At 46.3% G+C, this 19,253-nt stretch overlaps 1 protein-coding gene across 2 annotated transcripts in view; it reads right to left on the reverse strand.

The window, feature by feature from the left end:
- Nucleotides 1-19,253, reverse strand: part of AQP8 (aquaporin 8) — a 41,736-nt gene that overhangs the window by 16,249 nt on the left and 6,234 nt on the right. For both annotated transcript variants that reach the window (XM_032460828.1, XM_006186672.3), the window contains exons 2-6: nucleotides 6,826-6,984; nucleotides 6,434-6,687; nucleotides 3,499-3,625; nucleotides 1,694-1,908; nucleotides 81-215 (exon numbers count right to left, since the gene is read on the reverse strand). In XM_032460828.1, coding sequence (XP_032316719.1) covers nucleotides 81-215; nucleotides 1,694-1,908; nucleotides 3,499-3,625; nucleotides 6,434-6,687; nucleotides 6,826-6,984 — 890 coding nt within the window. The remainder of the gene's footprint in view (nucleotides 1-80; nucleotides 216-1,693; nucleotides 1,909-3,498; nucleotides 3,626-6,433; nucleotides 6,688-6,825; nucleotides 6,985-19,253) is intronic.

The raw sequence follows: 19,253 nt of genomic DNA on the forward strand, positions 1-19,253 counted from the left end.
ACTCACCCTCTAGCCCCAGACACTCTGGGAACTCTCGCCATGTCCATCAGATGGGTCATGACCCCGTATCACCTTCCTACCTGATGAGCGCTCCTACGAGTAGGCCGGCCAGGAGCGGGCCCAGCCAGTAGATCCAGTGGAAGTCCCAGTGGCTGGCCACCACAGCAGGTCCAAAGGCACGGGCAGGATTCATGCAGGCTCCAGACACAGCACCCCTGCAAACACCCAGCCACACTGGTCACCAGAATCCCAGCCAGGGAGCCCCAACTCACCCACGTTCATTATGCCAACTAGGCCTGGGTGCACACTCCAGACCCCTTTCTAAGCTACCATGTCATGGCCCTGGGAGGTTCCAAAGAAGACTACTAGGTAAAGAGGCTTTTAACACGAGGAAGTGGAAGGCCTGACTCCTCCCTGGGCATACAGTCTGCCACTCCCCCCACACCCTTCTGGAAGGATGGCCAGCGAGGAGTGCCTGTTCCGTGATGATAGGACAAGAAGATGGATCTGGACCCTCTCCAGAGTTGATAAGGCAAAGTCAAGCAATTGTCCACTTTTTGGTCAAATGGACCTAGATTGAAAACCCAGCCCAGCTCTTTCTAGCTGTGCATTTTCTTTAAGCTCGCCGGGTTTCAGCTGAGGTGAAAGTGTGTATCTCATAGGTGATTAGGAGTGAATGCGAAAATGTCTACAGATCCCATGTTTCGCATATAACTCACGTGCAAGTGTTTGACCTGGTTGAAGACTTTGTTGCACCAGAAGCTTGGGGTCCAGCATCTCCCCTAGAGGGACTGTACCCCAGGCGAGCCTCTGTAGTCCTGTCTGTACCCTTGCCCTATTCACTCACCCCTCACTGGACCCTCATGGCCACTACCTTGATGCTGAAAGGACTAGTCAACAGGCTTGTAAGTGAAGCGAAAGCCACTAGGGGGCAGCAAAGCACCGCCACAGCTTTGCACACGCATTTCCCCAGCCCTCTCGAGGCTCTACCTCCCAAAGGATGACACAGAGGCCTGGAGGGCAGAGCCCAGAAAGGCTACACTTGGTTCTGTGGAAGGAATTGGACTTTAGGGAGAGTCTCCTTGATCCCCTTTTAACAGTGGCTCTTGCCCAAGATCTGCCACTTAATTTGCCACTGCCCAGTGACCTTAAATAAGTGACTCGTGTCCTCTCTGAGCCTCCGTTTCCTCGTATCTACACGGGGAGAAATAATCCCTGACCCAACCTGGTCTCCTTAATTCCTTCCCAAGTGTGCTGAGAGGCTCGAGGTAAACAAGACAATGGGTGTGGAAGCGCTTTGTAAGTCTGAGGCTCTACCTGGCTGCCTGTTGGCTGGGTAAACACAGCCTGCAGAAATGTTCTACTGATATTACAAAAATCAGAAAATCCACATAAAAGTCCAGTCTTCTGCCTTCCCTGGAATGAAACTAGAAGGGTCACCCCAAGCCCATGTTCCCACACAGCAGTAACTTATCAGAGGGGCATGGCGGTGGCCTCCTTGGATGCCACAGTCCCCGCCACTCCCTGTTGCCTGCCTAGTGCCAGCCCATGTCCCTCACTGGCATTACTTTCACAGCTTCTGTTGGCAGCTGAGTCCATGACCCTCACGTAAGCTCTACAGGCCGGCCCACCTCCAGAGCCAAGCCTTGGCCACAGGCTGAGCACTGTAGTCCCAAGGCCGAGCGGCACTCACCCTGCCAGGATGTCCACGGTGACAGAGAAGCCGATGCAGAATGGGGCCAGAGGACCCTGTGTCTTCTCATTGATGGCACCCATGCACACGGCCAGGGCCAGCAGTGTCGTCAGGATGATCTCCGCCACCACCGCCCCTGCCACCTGCCCCTGCTCCTGGACTGTCACAAAGGCCGCCCCAGACGCATTCCAGAACCTCTCCTCGGGACTCACAGCCTGTGGAGAGAAGTCAAGTCACTCAGCCTCATGGAGGAGGGTAGAGACAGCTGAGGGTCCTGCCAGTGTGCAGGCAGACACATCTGGATCCACCCCCCAGCTCCACCGTTCCTACTGTGGGGCTCTGCATGAGCTATTGGACTTCTCTGAGCCTCACTGTGCTCACCTGTACAATGGGGATAACCCAGCGGTGGTTCCAGGCGCAGTGGGCCTGAAGTATATGGAACTGAGATGACCCTCTTTGAGAAAGAATACAAAAATATCTTCCTTTTACCAACTTTGTAAACACGTATAACCAGGTGACTACATTGCCAGCCCTCTGAAAGACCCCTTCAAAGGAGGAGAGCCCTGAAGCTTAAACCCCACTGTCTTCCCAGGAAATGGGCCTCAGGCTCATCACAGCACCGGGGGAGGGAAGACAGCACAGCAGACAAGCTTCTGGACCCAGGACCCAAATCCGGGGCTCTGCTGCTCCCCAGCTCAGCTGAACTTGGGCAAGTCACTGCCTTCTCTGTGTGTCTGCTTCCTCCTCTGTAAAGTGGGCTGATAATAATAGTAGCTCCCAGCCCAGGCAGTGGGTGTTCTCCAGGGACTGACCCTGGCTTCTGGGGACGTGGTGGGTGATGAGCAGAGAGGACTTATGTCAAGTGCTTGGCAGAGAGGGCGCATCCGTGAACGGCAGCCGCTGCCCTGCCCTGGTCTCCACCATGTCTGACAAGTTTGCAAGGGGCCCAGCCTGGGGGGAGTCTGGACGCTGCTTTACATTGAGAATCAGAACAGGAAGGTCTGGGTCCCCTTCTAAACAGACAGGGGAACAGAGTCTCATGGGGGCACAGGGAGACCTGGGCAGGAAAGACAGCAAAACGGGATTTGGGGCCAAAGTCTGCAATGGGCAGTGCTTAGAGCCACAGACCAAACCCCAGCCAGGCTAACGGGGTGCCCCCTCCACCTCCTTCCACCTCCCCAACCCCCCAACCTCGACCTCGGCACACGCCAAGCAAGGTTGAGGCTTAAGAATAGCAGGAAAGGAAGAGAGAGAGAGAAGGGAAGAAAGAAAAAAGGAAGCCAGGCAGGCAGAGAGGAGGAAAGCAGTCCAGCCACGGAGTGGCGTGTAAAACTACAGAAGCTTGGGCTGAAACCAGTGATTGAATATTTACTCCCATCAAAGGTGGCGTAACTCAGTTTAAAGGCAGGCAAACTGGAGAACACGGAGAGAAATCCATTCAGGTTTCTCAAGAATAACCACATGCAACCTGTACCCTCAGTCCGTGCTTAGTGAGATGTTTGTAGAGTTAATGAATTTAAAAAAAATAAAATTATCGAAGCCAGAAATGGACTTAGGAACAGAAAACTCAAGTTCTGAATTCTGCTTCCTGGTTTGTCCAGGGAAGGGCTGTGTCCAGACATGGACAGAACAGAGTGGGTTTGGAGGAAACAAAGGGCCCTTTGACTGTCCCCTCCCCGGTATGAGGGCCCACCCAATCCCACTGGAGGCAACAGGAAAAGAATCGGACAGTCCCCACCCCCCACACACCCCAGCAGCCCCGTCAGAGCCAGCCCCCCAGCCCAGTCCCCTTGGGGGTCACCCACCTTGGCCAAGGCAGCCCCGATCAGTCCTCCGCACAGCTGGGAGATCCAGTAGGGAAGGAGCATCACCAGGTTGAGGCCTCCGACCAGCATGGCTGCCAGGGACACCGCAGGGTTGAAGTGTCCACCACTGTCACCCACAAAAGCAGAAGGAGTCGTGAGGCCAAAGCCCAGGCTGTCACCAAGGGAATGGGTTCCAATAGCTGCCCCACCCCTTGGTTGGCTTTGCAGGGCCAGAGTCAATCAAGCGCCAGCCCAAGTAGGAAACAGGCACCAAATCACATTCTTTTCCCCTGAGGTGCCGGGTGGTGGGGTAACGGATATGGGGGAGAGCCTGGGAGAGGAGGGCAGCCGGGTTCCTGTCCCACGCTCAGATCCCGGAATGGCCCAGAGGAAGAATGCGGTGAGAAATCATCTCTCCTTCCAGACTCCCTCAGAGCTCCCTCCAGCCCTTCAGAGCTGTGGCCACAGGTCAGAATGAGACCCCAGGCTCCAAATTCATAGCCCAAGAGCGGTATCCTGGCCTCCCCTTAGAAGTAACCAGGCCCCGAACAACAGCTCCTGACTGGTTAACTACTCAACCAATAAAATTTCTAGTTTTGGTCTGAAACTGTGATTAGCATTAAGTGTAAAATTGAGATTAGAGGTTCGTGGAAATGGCATTGGGAATCAGAAATGAGTCTGGAGGGTCATGATTGAGTTGGGGATTGGGATCTGAAGTTTGGGATGTGAAGTGGGGTTAGACAAAGTTGAACCTAGGGTCAAAAACAGGTTCAAGTTGACTAGCCCCTCCATTAGTTGTGGGCAAAGAGCCTTCCTTTTCACCAAGATGTCCAACCAGTCCAAGTCCCAGAACCAGGAGGCCCCCTCCAAGGCCCTGCTACTCTCTTGACATCCTAGTCCCACTCAGATGGAGGAGCTATCCTGAGAGGTTGGCCCACCAAATCCCTCTTGTGCATGGAATGGACACCCCCAATAAAAAGGAGAGTGACCCCAAGCCCAGGGAATCACCCTAGATGTGTAGAACCCACCAATGGGCCTGCCCTCCCCCAGTGGACACAGGGCATTGAGCTGAGACCAGACAGAGGACCTGGGCTCTGGACACAAGAACTTTGTTCCACGTGCTGGTATCTCGGGACCCGCTGCCCCGGCTTCTCTGGCCCAGCTATATGCACAGGCCCTCGGGTGAGCTTCCTGCAAGGCTGGGAAGTGTCAGCTGATCTCAGACTCAGTAGGTGGGAGGAGGGGCAGCCAGGCCCTCTTGGCCTCAATTCAGGCCCATGACCAAGCATAGCCTGGGCCCTGCTGAAACGTAGGAATGAAGGTGGAGGTGGGCGGCAGCCTCACACGGGAGACTGCAGAGTTAGAACCCTCTCTGGCCATCAGCCTCTCCACCATCTCACCGAGCCCAAACGGGGGGAGAGAAAGAGTTACTCAGAGCATGGCTCAACCAGGAGAGGGATGGAACACCACCCCATTCCAGAAACTGACTGCACATTCATCAACAATAAAACCACCAAGACAGTTTCTTAGTTTGCTCAACAAATATTTATTGAACACCTACTATGTGCTAGGTGCTGTGTTGGGTGCTTCCACAACCTCAAAGTCAGAGCCCAGCACGCAGGAGGTACTGAATAAATATTTGTTGACGAAACAAATGGTTGGAAAAACCGGCTGGTATTTCAGTAGGCAGTTTACTACAGTGCATAACAGGTGTTTTCGCTGGCCAGCTGGCCTGGGTAAACCCTAGATCTGCCGCAGAAAAGCTGTGTGGCTGTGGGCAAATTACATAACCTCTCTGAGCCTCAATGATCGCTACCCCATCAAGGCTGTTGCAAAGATAATTAATACATATTCATATAGAGTATGATATACATAGTTAATACCAGCATATCGTTAGTATTCAGTAAATATCAGCTATTATTAGTAGTAATACCCCATTTATACCACTGCACAGAAAGGTTCAGCTTTTTGCCCTGGTCAACCAGCTAAGACATGACAAAGGTCGCCTCCAAGCCCAGACCCTCCGGAACAGAAGACCGTGTGTTTTTCATTCTACCTGCAGCTTCCTTTGGATGTTTAAAGAGAAATATTAAGAGTCCCCTTTCCCTTTCTGTTCTCCTGGGAAACAATGTTTTAATTTCCTTACTCAGATCTGTTTCCTGTGCAAGGTTAAATACAGACCAACCACGTTCTAGGTCACCTTGCCAGGAGCCCCCTCCAAGACATTCATCATGGCGGCTGGTCCTCCTGGGAGCCCACGCCCTCCCCGTGGAGCTCCCGTCCAGGTGAAGGCTGAGCCAGAGGAGGCCCTCGGCCCTCCCTGCCCCTGGGCGGGTTCTCCGGCTGCCTCCAAAGCTGGAGCAAACCCCGTCCTAATGGCGACAATAATACACCAGCCAACAGTGATTGAGTGCTTACGTAGATTAAGCTCTTTAAATCATTTCTTCCTGTGCCTTCCCCATGAGGCACCGGGTTTGGGCCAGACAGCTTGGGTTTGCCTCCTGGCTCTGCCATGGAAACTTGGATGCGTGTCCTGACCTTTCTACTTTCAAAGCTGGAAAATGGGGCTAATCACGGTACCTACCCCATGGGGTTGTTGGGAGGATTAAATGAGTTGCCATCTTGTAAAGGGCTTAGAGTATTGCCTGACATGTGGTCAGCACCATACCTGTGTTGGCCTGAGAAATAAGATTTAGACAGTACCCTGCTGTTCCCATTTCACAGGTGGGGAAGGTTGGGTTTGGAGAGTGACCTGCCCAAAGCCACAGAGCTCAAAGACTGAGGAGCCAAGACTTGAACCCAAGCCTACTTTCTTATCGCTACTGCTCTTGGGATCCTGGACAGGGGCCCAGGCGTCCCTACTGACAGCTCTGCTCCCCACCCCCGGTGAGCACCCCAGGTGAGCACCAGGCTGAGTGCTCGGAGCTGCTCTCACCTGATACTCCCCAGGGTGGCGATGACCAGGCCCAGGGCCAGCCCGTGGGCCAGCGCCGGCTGCAGCAGCCCAGTGTCCGTCCCATTCTCGATAACTGACAAGCATCCGATGAAGATGAAGAGGGCAGAGCCCAGCAGTTCGACCAGACAGGGCTGCACGAACCGCTCGTACCAGGACCCGCGCAACCTGCCCCCCTTGTTGGGCTCCTTCACCTTGACACCATCAAACTCCACGTCACACATGGATGCAGCTGCCTGTAGTCGGGAAAAGGAAGAGGGACACGGGTGGGAGGAAAGCCCGGAAAGAAGCCCCCAGGGCCTCGACCTTGAATTAATTCTCAGCAACCCCTGGACGGGCCAGGCTGCAGAGGAAGAGGCCAGCAGAGCACTCACCTCTGCAGACATCAGGACGGAGGTGACTCTGGACAGGGTGCTCGCCTGCGCTGGCTGGGAAAGCCCCACCTGCTCTCCCGGATGGGACACTCTTATCTCCAGGACCGAGGCCGCCAGCCCACTCCGGGCTCTGCCCCTTTTAAAGGGCAACAGAGGCTCCTGAGGGTGTCAAGAAAGCAATAAAGCCCAGTGGGAGGTGGCCCAGGGCCAGAAAAGGAAGCATTTTTTTAAACCTCAACTGGGCAGGGCAAGGGGTGGTCAAGAATTACTAAGCTTTCTGCCAGCAAAGGGAAAAGGCATTGGCTTAGCTGCGTCACCCAGGGAGGGCACCAGGTCTCCCTGCAGGAGATGGGGGGCCGAGCTCCCCAGCTCCCATGGTCACCATCAGTGTCCAGAGGAGACCCACAGGTATAGGAGAACATGAGGAGGACCCCACCAGACTGGGACCACACACAGGAAGTGACAGTAACCCCACGATTCTTCCACGGATTTCCACAGACATCTGGAATCTGAGGCCCCGACACATCCACTCACTCACCCTGATCGGCTGATCCAGGACTGAGGGTGTAGACGGATGACCGTCTCCTGAGGCAGCAGAGGCAAGAGGAGAGTCTGTGGACTCTGGAAACAAGCTGCCTGGATTTCAGTCCCAGCTCCTCTGTGAGCTGGCTAAGTAACCTTGAGCATGTAACAACCTCTGAGCATCTCTGTTTTCTCCACTGTGAAGCATGGCTGAGAGTGTAGTACCCATGACATAGGGTTGTTGTGTAATTTAAATGAGTTAATATGACAAAGTGTTAAAAACCTTATGGCAACTGCAAACCAAAAATCTTTAATAGATGTACACACAAAAAAGAAAAAGAAATCCAAATATAATACTCAAGAGAGTCACCAAATCAAAGAGAACAAAAGAAGGAAAAAAATTAACAAAATGGCAATAAGAACATATATATTGATAATTACCTTAAACATAAACAGACTAAATGCTCCAACCAATATAACAAAGTGTTTGTGACAGTGCCAGACACATGACAACCGCAATACCAGTGCCTGCTGATTTAGAACACATATTTATGTGAACTAACATTTATTAAGCACTTTCTACATGCCAGGTACTGGGCTAAGGACCTTATACGTATTATCTCACTTAAACCTCACAACAACCCTATGAGGTAGGTACTATTATCCCAGCTGTTTTACAGATGAGGAAGTGGAGAGTTGGGAAAGTTAAGTTTCCCAGGATCACACAGCTTTTGTGGTTGCAAAACTTGTGGGCCAGTTCACAAAAGGACAAATACTGTATGATTCCACGTATAGGAAGTACCCAGAATAATCAAATTCACAGAGACAGAAAATAGCATGGCGGCTGCCAGGGCCCGGGAGGAGGAGAGAATGGGGAGTTATTGCTTAATGGGTAAAGAGTCTCAGTTGAGGAAGACGAGAAAGTTCTGGAGATGGATGGTGGTGATGGTCGCACAACAATATGAATGTACTTAATTCCACTGAACTATATACTTAAAAATGGTCAAAATGGTAAAGTTTGTGTTGTGCATGTTTTACCACAATTGAAAAAATTGTGGGTTAAGCCACTACATTCTGCTGCCTTTCTAAGATGATGGATGGATGGGTGGATGGATGGATGATGGAAGAAGAGAGTTGGAAAAATGGCCAGGTGGACGGAAGGAAGGAAGGGAGGAAGGGAGAGAGGTAGCTTTCCTTGTTCATTCACTCAACAAATATTTAAATACCTACTGTGAACCTGTGCTAGCAGGATATGTAGCAGTGAAAAAGACAGACAAGATGCGGTCAGTGATCATAGCTATTATCTGAGTGTTTATACGTATAGACAGAGAAATGTCAGGATAAGAGACTTTTAAGGAAAATTTCCACTATATATTGACAATGCACTACAGATCTAACGCTGTGCTGAGCAACTCTGCATATATTCACAACCACCATCTAAGCCCTGTGACTTCGTATCTACATCTTCAGATGATAAAAAACGAGGCACAGAGAAGTTGAAGAACCTGCCGAAGGTCGTCCAGATTAAGAGTATCTGTTTGAGGACAGAAGCTGATGCATCTGGACAAGGGTTTGACAGTTGGCCAATGGCTCTTTTCAGCGAGATGCCTGGAGAACTCAGCACTTTTATTGAGCATCTGCACATCTTGGAAGGTTTCAGGGCTATGTTCTTGCTGGTTATCTTGAGACCTATTCTCTCCCTCCTCTGCACCCACAGCACATTGTACGAGATGTTTCTTACACCCTTCCTCCTGTGTCCCTGCAAATGGCAACATAAGATAGTTGTCCAACCCTCAACTTCCCGTCTCCCTCATTCTTTGCCCAAATCCTGCCAAGTGCTGCTTCCAGAATATTTCTCTCCTATTTTCACCCAGGCCTTCATTGGTTCTTGCTTAGTCTCTTGAAAAAAAAAAAAATCAAACATTCATTATACACCTGCCAAGTGTAGACGCTGCACTGGACACCTCACACGCACTCCCTCAGTGATTCATATTTGCAATAATTTATTATTTCCCCCATTTCACAGGCAGGAACTCCCAGCTGGTATTTCTACTACAACTCCTTTTCTGATCTTCTTGCCTCACCCAATTTTCACCCATTTCTTTAAAACTGGCAACCGGCAAGGCACAGTTTGGACTTAGGTCCAGGTTGAGGGTCAGGTCCCTCCATCTTTGCATGCTAGCTTCTCTCTCAGCTTCAGTTCCCTTGTCTATAAAAGTTGACTAATGGTGGGACCCATCCCCACAGGGTTGTGGTGTGGATTAAATGCGATGATGCTCTTAGGACAGTGCCCAATTCAGAGCAGGTGCCCATAAATAGCAGCTCTTATGGTCTGCATTAGCCAATGAGGGCTAACCCATGTAACAAATTAACTCCAACAGTTCAATGGCTTAACATAGGAGAAACTGATCCATTTTTCACAGAATAGTCCATAGCAAGCTCTTCACCACATGGTGACTCCAGGCTACTTCCGTCTTGGAGCTCCACCATCTACGTCCTCAGATCCTCCCCACTAACCAGCAAATGGGGAAAGAGAATGTGGAGGATTGTGCAGGGGTGGGGTTGTGGGCTAGGCCTAGAAATGGCAAATACACTTCCATCCGTATTTGATTGGCTAGAATGCAGTTGCATGGCTTCCCCTGGCCTCTGGGAAATGGTGCTCCCAGTAGGAAAAAAAAAGGTATTTTAAAATATCTCTGCATCTGTAGGCACCCGCCTGCCCTCTACCACCAGGTCCTAACAGGTCCAGACAGAGTATAAAAGCAAGTTGCATTGTATCCTGGCTTTCCCCTCCTTTCTTATATTGATGGCTGCACTGCTGTGGGAAAAAAAATGTGATGCCGGCACCACAGCAGCTATCTTGAGACCATGAGGTACAACCTGCCAGAAGTGTGGATCCGTGATGACATCACTAAGTCACCAGACTAGCTGCAAGACCAACTACTCCAGATTTCTTGTTAAAAAACCTGCACGTCCCAGAGAGCACCCCCAGTGAGCCACAAGGAACTCATAAAGTGGCTGTGGGATATTTTACATTTTTAAGGGAACTAGAATGATCCTCAATATGTCAGACACTGTGTGAATTACTAGCTCCAGGTAGTTCACAGTTTTCTATTAAATGGCCCTACATTTCTTTCAGTTACATCATATCTTTGCAAAGCTGGTTTTATGGGGGTTGCCATAATAAAAAGAAAACAAAAAACGAGAACCGCGTGAAAATCAGTGTCGAAGAGGAAGTGAGGGTGGCAGTGTCTAATCTGATTCCAATATCTGAGAAACTGTGTGGTGCTCCAGAGGCATACATGTCCCATGGTAAGTAACTGTATTATTTAAGAGCAAAAGTTATTTAAGAACTCAATTAAATTGAGTTATTTAATTATAGTTATAGAAGAATTAAATAAAATAAAAATAAAATGTTTCCTTTCAATATATGTGTATTTTTTAAGTGGCTACTAAATAGTTAGGACATAAATACTTGCTAAGTTTTTTGGGCTGACTAATAAATAGAACTATTAGGTATTCCTTTTGGCCAAGAACACCGTGAACCAAGAAAGTTCGGGAGACTCTGAAAAAAACAATACACGTCCATCTCTTTCAGGCACTGGGAGTTGCATTTTCTAGCTGATAAGTTCCCTCCCAATATTCCAAAAATACTGGGCTTTCAGTTGAATAATTTCTTCTTGAAACAGGCCCCTCTTTGTAGTAATGGAGATGCTTGATAATTTAGGCTGATGCTGAGATCTGTGCTCTGTGGACAATCACAGAAACTTAAAGCAGAACCTCCCACTCGCTTCTGAAACCGTGGCTTTATTTCTATCTATAAAGCTCTGCAGTTGTTTTCAGCGTATGATTGCTCACTTGGAATTCAGGGCAAGTTGGTTGTGAGAAATGAGTCTAGTTTTCACCTTTCTCACTCCTCAGATCGTGAGCTTAGTTTCAACCTGAGCACCTTCCTCCCTTGTAGAAGCCACCGGGACCCAGGTTTCTCCCCTGCAGGGTCAAGTTCAAATGCTGATGTCTTTGGAGTCAGTGGTAAACAGACATCAGACACACTGGCTATCTCAGAACACGTTACAGCCAGAAAGTCATTGGCCTGGAGAAGCCGTCCACAGAGTCTCATCACTAAGGATTCATCTGCTCACCATCTGAGTGGTTTGAACCATTAAAATGGTAGTAATAATCTCTACCATTTACTGAAAAGCTTGGCACACAAGCATATTTCATATGAGTATTCAGAATGTTCTTGGTTTTTTTGCTTTTATCATTTTCTCTATTATTCGAATATTAATAACTATTAAAATTAAACAACTCTACAGAAGAGGAAATCCAAATGGTCAACAAACATGAAAAGATAAGAGCCAGAAAAAAATTCAAAGGAAAAGCAACAGAATAGAAAAATTTTTAAAGTGATTAACATCCAATTACTGACTAAGATGGTGAAATGGGCAAATCCATGCATTGCTGGGGGAAGTGTGAATTGCTACAAAATTTTGTAACAGTTTTGCAATATTTATTAAATCCTTAAATTTACCTAATTCTAGCCCCAGTGAGCCTTGTGCTTGAAAATCGATCCTATAGAAACAAAAACTCTGATTGGTAAGAGTATATGGACAGGGACATTGACTTCATCCCTGTTTATTGGTAGGAAAAATCTGGGGACAGCTGAATGGTCACAATTATGAACACAGTTGAACTAAACAGGAAATATCTACCCCAGAATGAACGCTACTTTCAGTATCCTGAACATCTTATAGTTTCTACTCACCGTCGAGCCTTTGGACCGTCTGTTTCTTTTACCCAAGCTGCTCCCTGATCCTGACAAAATCTTACTCATCCTTCAAATCTCAACAAAGACGTGCTAATGTTTTTAAATGGAGAAAGAAACAAAGCATCATGAAAATGTAAACCATGTGGTCTCGTTAGCAACTGGTGAATCTCACAAACAAAGGGAACGAAGCCAGACACAAGAGGGTACGTGTGGTAGAGTAGAAATTGCACAAGTAAGTGACGCTGCCTGTGCTGTGAGCTTTGGGAGGTGGCACATGGAAACTTCCGGGGCACCATCACTCTCTGTTTCTTGATCTGGATGCTGGCTACAGGGTGAGTTCACTTTGTGAAAATTCATCCAGCCATTAACCATGTGTGTAGTTTTCCATGTGTACACACTACTCCAATAAAAAGTTAAAAATAAACCCAGTCTATTTTAGGAAGTTACCTTGTGGACATAACCAGGAGGCAAGTTGTAGGTGAACCAATGGTACCTAGTAAAAGAACACTGAATTCAATCTCTGTGTTGTCACTTGTAACATTTTATCTCCATAAAATATAAAAACTTGCACATTGAGAGATTGCCTTTAAAAATTGGAAGCTTTCACCTTTGCCCACTTATCATTCCAGTAACTCGCGACTGAACCATAATAACAATACAGGTTAACGGTCAGCAAGCCTTCCCCGGGCGTTGTCCTGAGCACTTAACAGGTATCACCGTGCTGGCTCCTCATGACAGCCCTATGAGGTAGGTGTTGGTTCCACTTTGCAGATAAGGAGACCGCTGTTCAAAGCCTTAGTGACTCACTAAAGGGCATAGGTAATCAGGGTCAAAATTGGTTTGCTAAACCTAGAGTGCATGCTTTACAGGCAAAATATCTCTACCAGAGGTCAACCAGCTACAAAAAGAAACCAGAAATATCTTTTGAGAGACTTATTTGGGTTTTAGAAATAATTTTTCTGTATCCACCCATGAAACCAGCACCGCCATCAAGACAGCGAACACACAGACCATCTCCCAAAGTTTCCTTGTGACCCCGTTCTGTTCTCAGGCAATCACTAATCCATTTTCTGCCACTATAAACTAGTTAGAAATTTCTAGAATTGTCTAGAAATGGAATCAAGTATATAGAGAACAAACTAGTGGTTACCAGTGGGGTGAGAGGAAGAGACAATACAGGGGCGGGGGTGGGGTGGGAGGTAAAAACTATTGGTTGTAAGGTAAGTGACGGGGATGTTTTGTACAACACAGGCAATGTAGTCAAAATTTTGTAATATCTGTAAATGGAGTGTCACCTTTAAAAAATTAAAAAGAGAAAAAAAAGAAATGGAATCAAACAGAGCACATGTTCTTTTCTATCTGGCTTCTTTGACTCCGTGTACTTACTTTTGATTCATCTATCTTGTTGTATATATGAAATTCGTTTCTTCTGGTTGCTCTGTAGTGTTCCATTGTTATCCATTTACTTGTGGGTGGACAGTTTCCCAGCTTTCTGGGTGTTACCAATAAAGCTGCCGTGAACTTTTTCTCTACAAGTGTTGGTAGTGACATATACTTTCATTTCTTGAGTGAATACCTAAGAGTAGAATGCTAGGTGTGCGTTTAACATTCAAGAAACTGCCAAACTGTTTTCCAAGGTGGTTGTAGATTCCCATATGCAGGGTGGGTGTGAGACTTGTAGTTGCTGACAGGTACACAGTGCTACTTATTGTGGCTTTAATTTGCATTAACTATGACCAATTTTGTTGAACATCTTTTCACGAGCTTATGCGCCATCAGCCTATCTTTTTTGCTGAAATGTCTGGTCAAATCTTTAAGCCATTTTAAAAAAAAGTTGGGTCTTTGTCTTCTTATTATTGAGTTTGGAGAACACTGTATATACTCCGGAGACAAATCCTTTATCAATGACATGTTCAGCAGCATTTCCCCCCAAGTCTGAGGCTTGTCTTTTCATTCCCTTAGGAGTCAAATTCACTTGATTTGATTTCACTTGTGAAAATGAACTTCCAGCTGAGAGAAAACTGCCCGGGGCAGAGTGAGAGGAACAGAACTTGGTCTTAAGCATCTTTTCCAAGTTAATTTTACTGTCTTCTCCTCCTTCTCCAGAATTTCTAATTTATTCAGAAAATCTAGCCTAATTAGAAAAATAGACTTTTCTCAAAAGCTTATTTTACCTGAATAATAGGAGAAAATGTTGGATGGTGACCCAAGGGACAAGGTGAAGCTGATAAACAGCCAAAAATTAAATATTAAGCCTTAAGACTTTAAAAGTGGCGGGGGCGGGGGGTGGCTAGAATTCTACGATGAACTTAGAGAAAAATATTCAGACTTGTTTTTGAACTGAAAGAGAGAAAAGAGCTACTTGAATTATTTGGTGAGTTTAAAAATTGCTAAGCTTAACTCATCTACACAGAAGCTAATTGGGTGTAAAACATCTTCCAACAGGAGTAAAATAAATAAAACAATGACATTTCCTTGCTTTTGTTTTTGTTTTTCTGACTTTATTGTAGAAAAGAATTTCTGTCAGTCAAACAGAAAATTTAACTTCTGACCCTAATAAAAGTGTCAAGTTTGCAAACTTCTTTAAGGGGTACCACTTTCAAGAAACAGAAAAATGGTAATATTTCTTCATTTCTCAAAATAAAACTGGATAATCATATTAAACATAGTCTTTCCAACAACATACGTTCCCTTCCTTACCTCCAGCCCCCTCTCCCACCTCCAGAAAGTCTGTCTTGTGTGTCAGACCTGACTGGCTGATTTACAGCTCAGGACGCTTCACTGGAACCCAGAAGGGAGGAGAGTGAATTGGTCCTTGTTGGTGCTGTAGCTGCATCCTTCCTCCCTCTGTGTGCCTCTGCCCTGTTATGTAAAATCCCAGGCACAGAACTAAATTCAAGGCAAATGTATTGCTTTAAAGGATATTGAGCAAGAAGTTAATTTTAGAAGTGTATTTTTATGCTGCAGACTTCTTGGAAGTCGCTGAAAATTAACAAAGACCAGGAAGGTGCTTAGGAGGGCACAGGTGAAGGCAAGGATGGACGCGTGTGTGTACGTGTGTGCACACGCTTCTGTGTCGGGGGAGAGCCCTTGGAGGTGGAAGAGGGTTCCCCGACTGGCTCACCCCCAGCACTACTGACACTTAGGACTGATCATTCTTTTTTTATTTTTTTATTGAAATATAGCTGGTTTACAATGCTGTGTTAATTTCTGGTGTATAGCAGTGTTTCAGTTATACATATATATTCATTTTCATATTTTTTTTTATTATAGGTTATTACAAGCTATGGAATATAGTTCCCTGTGCTATACAGTAGGACCTTGTTGTTAATTTATTTTATATATAGTAGTTAGTACCTGCAAATCCCAGACTCCCAATTTATCCCTCTACCCCTTCATTTCCCCTCTCTGGTAACCATAACTTTGTTTTCTATATCTGTAAGTCTGGTCTGTTTTGTAAATAAGTTGAATTGTGGCATTTTTAAAGATTCCACATATAAGTGATATCATATGGTATTTTTTTTTCTCTGTCTGGCTTACTTCGCTTAGAATGATGATCTCCAGGTCCACCCATGTTGCTGAAGATGGCATTTATTCTTTTTAATGGCTGAGTAGTATTCCATTGTGTATATATGTGTATATACACATATATATATATATATCACAACTTATTTATCTGGTAAGACTGGATCATTCTTTGTTGTGGGCAGTGTCCTGTGCCTTGTAGGATGACCAGTGGTATCTCTGGCCTCACACCCACCTGGAGTAGTGTCTCCAGATATTGCCAGATGTGCTCTGGGGTGGGGGTGAGGTGGGGTGAAACTGGTTACAAACATGAGGGGATTTGGGTTCTCTGTCCAACACTCAGAGGGTGCTGATGAATCCCCTGTGAGACGAGGCTAAGGTGCCCGCATACACCCAAGTATTCAGGGGGACGATGACCTTAATGTTTGCTCAGAAATTATTGCCGGCAGTGGGGCCAGAACATCTCAAGTTGCTTTACAGATGCATTCAGCGAATTCTTCATGATCTCTTCTATTTGTGGAGCTTTGCACTAGGCAGAGTCTAGAATGAGTGCCTGGTCAAGAAGGCATGGAGTAAAAGGTTTTCTTCTTTTAGGAAAAAAGGGACATGCCTTCCCAACTACAATTGGTTCTTTTTAAATTTAAGTTTCAAATTAAGGTAAAATACACTTAACATAAAATTTAACATTTTAACCAATTTTAAGCATACAGTTCCACGATATGAAGCACACTCACATTGTTGTGCAATCATCACTATCAGCCATCTCCATAATTTTTTCGTTTTCTTAAACTGAAATTCTGTCCCCATTAAACACTAACTCCCTATTTCCCCCTCCCCGCCGCCAGCCCTGGCAACCACCATTCTACTTGCCGTCTCTATGGATTTGACTATTCCAGGCGCCTCGTGTAAGTGGAATCATACATTTGTCCTTTTGTGTCCGGCTTATTTCACTTAGCATAATGTCCTCAAGGTTCATGTTGTAGCAGGTGCCAGAATGTCCCTCCTTTTAAAGATTATGTGATATTCCGTTGCGTGGCTAGACCACATTTTATCCATTCATCTGCTGATGGACATTTGGATTGCTTCACCTTTTGGTTATCATGAATAATGGGTGTAATGACTCTTTCTTGGTTGCCTTTTGTTTTTAACGCACTTCTTTTCTTAAAATTATAACAGCCTTCATTTTTCTCTGTGTCAGTGTTTGGCTTCCCTAACAGTCTCTCTCCCTCTCTCTCCCTCTCTCCCTCTCTCTCTCTCGCTCTCTCGCTCTCTCTCGCTCTCCCCTGCTCTGTCTCCATAATGGATATCTGGCATCAGTGTCTGCTCAAGATCTAATTCCTCCCTCCTTGGGTAATAGCATCTTGCGTTTCCTTGGGGGAAGCACAGGTCTTCCTGCTCATACAATTTGACAACCCCCCACATCATTCAGCCCCCAGCCTTATCCTCCCCATCCCTTCAAAGGCTGGGCATCGACCTAGGGCCAGCCGGTGACACATTCCATCTCCCAGACCATCCTGACTGGTGCAGGGGTGAGCATATCATTCAAGTCAAGCCATTAACATACAATCCTGGGAATTTGTCTGGAGATTTTGGGAACAAGAAGTGCTCCTTCCCTGGGGTTGCTGAGGGGGAGATACAGACCGAGAGCCACCAGTGATCATCTTCGCCACCACGAGGGGTGAACCCAAAGAGAACGGAGCCGCACAGAGGAAAACAGAGCCAAGAGGGAGGATGAGATTGATGACACCTGTATTAGAACCCCCCCACCCATCCAGTTACTCTTGGACCATGCCTGATCTTTCTAGGTCCTCTTCTTTCTTAAGCCGGATGGAGCTGGGGTTCTGCCCCTTGCAAAAAAAAAAAAAAAAAAAAAAAAAAAGCACTCTTTTCTTCCACAGCTACTATTTGCTTTTCAGAATCCTGAAGTCTGAGCAAGCAAACATTCCCTTGGTGTTTCAGGACCACGGGCAATTGCTCACGGGAGGGGGCATGGCAACATTTTAGTCATCCCGTGGCACGCCTATCCATCCAGGATAGACGGCTAAGAGATCATCTCTCGTGAACTTTACAGTCAAATCAGGAAGATGTGTCAGGCACATAAATAACTATTATAAAGGCAGAATGTGAGGGCAAAATCCACCTTCAGATGAACTGATTGCCCTGGGGTTTATGGGGGCCGCCATCATGACCTGACCCTGGGCCAACAGACCTCTTGTGCTTCTTTGCCACCGGGCCAGAAATTCTGACAGTAAGAGCAGTTCTTTGCATCCCCAGTCACCCTCTTTGGGAATGCAAGTGCCTGGGTGAGAATTAAGCATCCTCGTTATCCTCCATTGGAAGGGAAAGGAGGCAAGACCGAGTGGGACTCGGCAGCAGCCCAATGTAGAGGGTTCAAAGGACATGGTGACCTCTGTTTGGAACTACAAGGTCTCGCCCACGGGTGAGCCAGGAATTTCTGGGCTGGGGCAAGAATGGAATTCAAGTGACACTGGCCTGTAATTGGGGCAGGACCCCAGGAGTCATAGGGTAGGAGTGGGAAGGAATAAAGTCAAAGGTCAAGGACTCAGCCAAGTGTGCTGTGCAGTCAGGAGCTGGCCTGTTACATAACAAAACAGGAGCTGCAGGTGTCAGTGTGAGATGAGGAGGTTAAATTAAGACCACAGATCTAAGGACACCTGGATATCCATGGCGAACCCCGGGCACAGTGAATTCTTGCTTTATTTCATTTAGTCCTCCTGACAATGTGAGGCAGATTTTATCATTATTAACCCATTTTACAGATGAGAGAGCTGAGGTCCAGAGAGGGGAAGAGCCTTGTCCAGGACCACACACTCATGAAACATGGAGCTGGAATCCAACCAAGTGCCTTTTTTATTCTGCAAACTTGGTGGAATGTCATCTTACAATCCTTTTTTTTTTTTTTTAAACTCTTTAGGTTTGGCAACTCCCTCTGCAACCTGTTTTATTTCCATGGTTACACATATACAAGATAGAGTACAGATGAATAGCACTCTTAGAGCCATATTTCTAAATTCTAAATAATTTTATCCTTATGCTCAGGAGAAATACAACCAATTTATTAACTTGAATAATAAAAATGTTATCTTTGATAGACAAATTGCTATCAGGTAAAAAACTTTCTAGTTAAAGATAAGGCATACCTTGTTTTTCAAAGAATTCTCCAGTGTAGGGCCAGAAGCAAATAATTTACTAGAGTCAAAATACTCAGTTCCTTGATAGCTGGTAGGTTTCTTAAATGAGTACTTTTAGACCCAAATATATGCGTGGAAATTTATATTGGGGTTCAAAATCATGGGTTAAAGATATCTAAATAATGTCAGGGAAACTGGCTAGCTTTATTTAAAAAAAAAAAAAAAAAGAAAAGGAAAAATCTTAATTCATTCTGTACCTCAAAATAAATTCTAAATGAGCCAAATGTTAAAATGTAAAAGAGAGGCTATAAAAATACTAAAATAAAACACGGGTGAATATTTTTGTAATCATGAGAGGCTTGTCATGCATACTAGAAACCTATTGTACAGAAAAAGTTCTATCAACCTGAAACAAATAAAATTTGGAACTTCTAAACCAGAAAATAAAAATGATTATCAGA

This window comes from Camelus ferus, chromosome 18 (genome assembly GCF_009834535.1).
Source record: "Camelus ferus isolate YT-003-E chromosome 18, BCGSAC_Cfer_1.0, whole genome shotgun sequence".
Taxonomy (NCBI): domain Eukaryota; kingdom Metazoa; phylum Chordata; class Mammalia; order Artiodactyla; family Camelidae; genus Camelus; species Camelus ferus.